Source organism: Saccostrea echinata, unplaced genomic scaffold, assembly GCF_033153115.1.
Source record: "Saccostrea echinata isolate AGI-Se365-2 ecotype Australia unplaced genomic scaffold, CSIRO_AGI_Sech_v1 ptg000004l, whole genome shotgun sequence".
In the NCBI taxonomy this organism is placed as follows: Eukaryota; Metazoa; Mollusca; class Bivalvia; order Ostreida; family Ostreidae; genus Saccostrea; species Saccostrea echinata.
In genome coordinates, this window is record NW_026889753.1 from 2,529,355 (window position 1) to 2,535,354 (window position 6,000).

Here is a 6,000-nt window from a genome sequence, read left to right on the forward strand (position 1 = left end):
ATGTTCATGATCAGAATACCTTAGCTTTTTTAAAGAAATTTGGAATTTGGATTACTCTTCCACAACATTTACCATAACATAAACAAAGTCATTACCTGTATTTCACTGAATGACTAAAACTACAATAATTAACTAAAACACAAACTTTAGAAAAGCAAGATGTTTCCAGATGATGCATGCAAGTTTCTCTCCAGGCTGTATGTAAAGTCTTGTGCAGTTCCTTACAGTACATTCATTTTGGAGGAATGATCTCAGAAGTAAATCAAGCAAAAGTTGTGTTCTTTTATTTAGAAAAAGAAGCTCTGCCTTGTGACCCCAGAGCATTTCTGGCTCAGCTCCTGCCATCAGATGAACCATGATTCTACCATTACTGGTTAACAATCCATCAAGACCATGTAAGAAACAGAAATTCAGATGTGATGCCCTTTGACCTCTTGACCCAAAATGTATTCTTACCTAATTTTTCATCAGACCAGCCTGTATGGTGCTAAATGAACATCCCAATCCCCAAACCTTTAATTCTCACTTTTTTTAGCAAAAGAAGCAATGACTTTACTTTTGACCCCCAGAACCCCAAAACAATCCCACTGAGCTAATTTTCAGCAAGATTTAAAGTGTAAATATGAACATCTCACCCCAATTTTTCTAAAGGTATTGTATGAAAACCAAAGCTGAATTCAGATGCACAGAGAGATTTGAGTAACCCTGTACTACTCCCTCCCTCTCCCTCTTTTCAATATTGATAAAAAAATATTACTTAAAAACATTTCTTTATTTATCATAAAAAATTCATATGATACATTCTGACTGCAGGCCTTCAGCCAGTGCTAAATTGCAGTGTACCATATGAGATTGTTATGGCCAACCAGTCTCATTAATTATAGCATTTCAGCTACAGTAAATTTTAGCATTCTAACTATATTAATGCATAATTTATATATGTATTATACAGCTGAACTTTGATATATTGAACATGGATAATTCAAATACCATGGATATATTGAAGTGATTTGGAAGTCCCTAGCTCTTTTTCTTTAGATATTTAATACCCTCAATTTCTTGAACCCTAGGATATCTCAAAGTTTTTTTTTCTTGGTCTAATCAAGTACAAGATAACGAAGTTTGACTGTAACTCTATATTTCAAGCTTCATTGCTCATTCTTTTGTTTCAATGAATTTTACATTTTCATAATCAGGAATTCATTTCATTTTCATTAAATATGTAAAAAAGTTTGACTGCATTTTCACTTCAACAATCTTTTTTTACTATTCACATATTTGGTTGGTGCACTGTGAACCACAAAGTTGATCCATATAAAAATTGTTACAAGAACGTGTTACAAACCAACATTGTATACCCATATTGTATGGTATCATTGGAATGCTGATTGTAATGAATTACTTTACAAATGAACAAATTATGAAATTTTGGGGCTTTTTGTGTTTTTCTTCCTTGTTTCTGAAATTTTCTTTCTTGTCACTCCACATGGGAAAATGAAACCATATCATATGTCCTTGAGGCCTTCAAACTGAAAGACATGCAATGCAACAACTGAATGAACAAGGCAATCTTTTAGGAGACATTTAATCTCCTATGTTACATTTATAAACTTTTCTGACTCGCTGAACAAAGGAATCTGCATTTCCTCCTTCAAATGATTCAGGATCAGTTGCAATATTCAGCTAACATTACAAGCATTGTAAGCTCCACTTGATCTACAGACCTCTGATATTTTAAATGTTTATAAAGCAAAACACTCTGTTTCTCAGGTCCTGCTATCACCCAAAGACAAAAGAAAAATCATAATTAAGACATGAAAAATGTTTTTCCTTAAACTTTTTGCAAAACTAACAAGAGGCCATGGGCTACAATGCTCACCTGTATCTCATCATTCTTGTACTATCAGAGGGAAAATGCATTGTAATCCCTTTAATTTTTTTCTATGCTGCAGATTGCTAGCACTTGCACATTATTCAATTCTGTATGTAATATTATTGAATTGAAGATTTTTACAGGAGGAAGATAATGTGTAAAACTCTGTCAGACTGCTGTCTTCTACATGTATATATAAATTATACATGCTTTATTTATTCTAAAAAGTAATTTTATGAAATGAGTGACTGTACATACATTTATTTTCTGATTGCTACTTGACTAACCATAAAGATGTCATTGATATGGCTTAGCTTATCTAAGTACAGTAATTTTTCATATTAAGACTAGTGTTTTGTTTGTTTTATGTTGTGTATCTAAACTAACATTAATTTTTTTTTGTTTACACATATGAGCTGAAATGATTTTGAAAAAATCTAAACTGACAAATCAATACTAGTCTACATTTCTTTACTGTTAGTGTTAATGACTGTCAAGGCAATTGTTGTTTTGTTTGTTTGTTGTTTATCTTTTAAATCCACAAAGAACTTTTTGCAGAGTCCACTAGTTAATTATTGTAACAAAAAATATAACTAAAAGCATAATCCATATAGTTATATATATATATATATATATATATACACAGTTGAACTTTGGTATCTTGAACATGTATATCTTGAATACCATGGATATGTCGAAGTGATTTTGAAGTCCCAAGTGCTTTCTGAAGTATTTTACCCATTTTACCCTGTATATATCTCGAATCCCTGTATATCTCGAAGTATTTTCTTGGTCCTGTGAAGTTCAAGATAACGAGGTTTGTATATATATATATATATATATATATATATATATATATATATATATATATATATATATATATATATATATATATATATATATATATATACTGCTTACCAAGAGAGTTTTCTTTTTCCATAATTTCAAACATCTATCATCACTTTTTTCATCATTTAGAATGCTGATCTCAACTCAAATTAATACAAACATATAGGTATGTGCAGGAACATCTAACATGAAGACATGCTTCTAACACATAATTAAAACCATACTCTTGATAGATCTGTCCATTACATATTTGGAGAAAAATATTAGCCTCAAACAAAAGCTGACAATAAATCAAACGATGACTTTGTAAATCCTGCGACATCTGACTATAGCAACAGATTATGGGAAGGGTAAAGCTACAAACACATGTTACATGTTTTGTTCTTAGATTTCCTGGTTATCTGATAGAACAAATATATAGCACAGAAATGTCTCCAATTACATACTGCACTATATTTTATAAATGAATTTTTAAAACCAAAGTCCTAACTTTGGAACCACTTACTTTGGGGTTAATTTTCTTTTCAGTCCAAGAAATTTGCCAGACTTTGACCTTAGTGCAACAAAAGGGGGGGTGGGTGGGGGTGCATGGGGAGTTAGCAGCCTTTTCAATGAAAAATTTGAAATTAAAATACAAGGGTACATCAAATGACCTCAAAAAAGCTCCCCCTTTCAAACCACAGGCTTTCTACATATTTATATAATCAGGCGCGGATCCAGGATTTGAAGTTAGAGGGGGCACAAAAAGTAGGCAGGGGGTCTGGGGCGAAGCCCTGGTGGGGGTCCAGGGGGCGAAGGCCCCGGAAGCTCCTGGATACTAGAGATTTTGTAGGGTAAAAATGAGGTCTACCAAGTAGAAATTTTTACATTTTCTCGACGAAACTATGATTTACGCTAACTTTGACAATTTTAAGGGGGGGAGCCCACGACGGGTGCGCCCCCCCTTAAATCCGCCACTGATAATTACAATTCCTGGTATAATCATACATCCTTTTTTTTCTGTGCTTAAGCAGTTTTTCCACCTGTGGGTTTTTCATGAGTAATGATTTGGACCAACATATTCCAAAACAGGATAGGAATTCATGTTCATGTATGTTTATATATAGTATCTGAATCTCTGACTGCACTAAAACAGAGTTAATCAATATTTGACTTAATTAATATTGTTGATATGTATGATAAATGGAAGCATTTTTTCAGTTGAAAAACTATCAGATCTGAGGTTTGATTTGGACAAGGAATTTTAATGACCATAAAAGTTGAAAATGTAATACAATTTGATATTATTAAAACATAAATATATTCTACGTTCCACTTGTAGTCTACTCAAATACAGGCCCATACTAACGGTTTCAAAAGTTGGGGGGGGACCTCCCAAAAAATCTGACAACCATAAAAAAAAACTCCTTAACTGTCCAAATCCTGGAATTTGCCAGTGCTCAACCTTACACTGTTGCTGTAAGTTACAGCAACAAAAAGTAGGACCCAACCAGCAACTAAAAGAAAATTTACTGTAGGAAAATACTATACTTGGAAAAAAGTGTCCCCGGTCCCTTTGCATTCTATGGGCTTGAAATAAATATATTTTATTAAATATATGTGATTTTTTAAAACTTCAATGAAAAGTCTTCATTCTGTATAAGTAATATTTGAAAAAAAAAATCCACAGTCCTTCTTTACGGATGACAATTGACAGACAAAAATTCTTCCCACAATCTTAAAGAGAGAGGGAGAAAGAGAGAGAAAGAAAGAGAAAATCAGGATTGACCAACAATATTAGAATAAAGAATTACTACAGTAATAGCCATCAAAATCTCACCGTAGGATTTTTCTTTCACTTGCTCGACATCAGCTACCTTGTTACTCATTTTCCACACAAATAATTTATGATTATGATCCACTTAAGTGTTCAAACATTATAGTCCATTGTTCAATTTTTAAAACATGGTCGTAAAAATCACATCCTAGACGAAACACTTGTCTTTGGGAAACTTTAAACAAAATGGAGATATTTTATCAGTGGGCCATGATCGCAGTAGTTACCTAGCGTACATCAGGTGCGCAGACCTACTATATCGGTTTTAACAAAATGTTAGAGCACATGCAGTCTCCTGGGTTACGGATGTAAACAATCCCCCGTATCAGTTTGTCTATTATAAAATAACTGTGTCACATGTATGCCTATCAAAATTCCAGAGTTCCTTTGTTTTATTTGGACTTATTGACAGAATATGATGATTGACCATCCATTAACAAGGTATAACACACATATTTCACTGCATCCAAACTGTTCCCACACCTGAGAACCACCTGTAGATCGATCACCTGTATATTGCTGGATGATTTCATATCGATTGTTGTGATGAATTTATGCCAAACAAGAAGCAGTTCTTGTCACATTTCATGGTACAATGTACTTGGCTTAAAAAATTAAAGAATGTGGATATTAAACGTTCACCTAGAAAGATATGAAGAAAAAAAAAACGGGCTCGAAGGAAGCAATTTGAGTTGGGGGGGGGGGGGGGGATTTGAAACAACCTGATAAAATTTCTTGACAAGCAAAAAATGTCATGAAGGGCGGGGGGGGGGGGGGGGCTACTGTAAATTTCGTTTGTTTTCAGTTGCCTTATATATTTTGGAAAATTATTCGATTCCGTCGAGTTTTTTCACAAATATTAAAATTTCAATTTTTTTTTAATTGCAACCTTGACAATTTATGATAAGGTTTTATAATTAAGCACTGCTCATTATATTTAAGATCAGGTTTGTTCTATCATTTGAATCTTCATCCTTCTTTTTTTTCAATGTTTGTAAATCTTTTTTGCTCCTCCGGGGGCCCAAATTAGACTAATAAAATCTTGTATGTACTTACTGGATGTCCACGAGTTTTTATACGATACATGAGAATGAAAACTACTCACCTTGGGCTTTTTCGTCTTTTTTCTCTTTATTCTCTTTTGCTGTATCTAAATCTTCTACTTTTGAATTTCCTGAACCCATCGTAAAATCCTGTATCAATCCTTCACATTATTTAGCAAAACGTGCAAAAGGCACAATGGCTCTTTAAAAATTAATTAATCTGGGCTGTGTATCTCTATTTAAAATCGTCCCTTCTGTGTATCCGTTGTGACAATTAACATGCAGAGACCAATGACGTAGCTATCTATTGTCATAAAAAAAATTCATGTTGAAGATTTAGCTATTCAGCAAATCGCCAATGGGGTGTAATTTTAAAAAGAATATTTTGGAAGGAAGATTTTTGGTGTGCAAATATGATT

General features: G+C 33.2%; 1 protein-coding gene across 2 annotated transcripts in view; it reads right to left on the reverse strand.

Annotated features, from left to right (window-relative positions):
* LOC133178998 (choline transporter-like protein 2) overlaps positions 1 to 5,788 on the reverse strand; it is a 35,328-nt gene extending 29,540 nt beyond the window's left edge. The window contains exon 1 of one of the 2 annotated variants that reach the window (XM_061313670.1): positions 5,644 to 5,788. In XM_061313670.1, the coding sequence (XP_061169654.1) occupies positions 5,644 to 5,722 (79 nt within the window). In that variant the 5' untranslated portion in view covers positions 5,723 to 5,788. Of the gene's footprint in view, positions 1 to 4,541; positions 4,776 to 5,643 lie in introns of those variants that run through there. The other variant, XM_061313672.1, reaches the window with a different exon arrangement.
* Between the last annotated feature and the right edge of the window lie 212 nt (positions 5,789 to 6,000).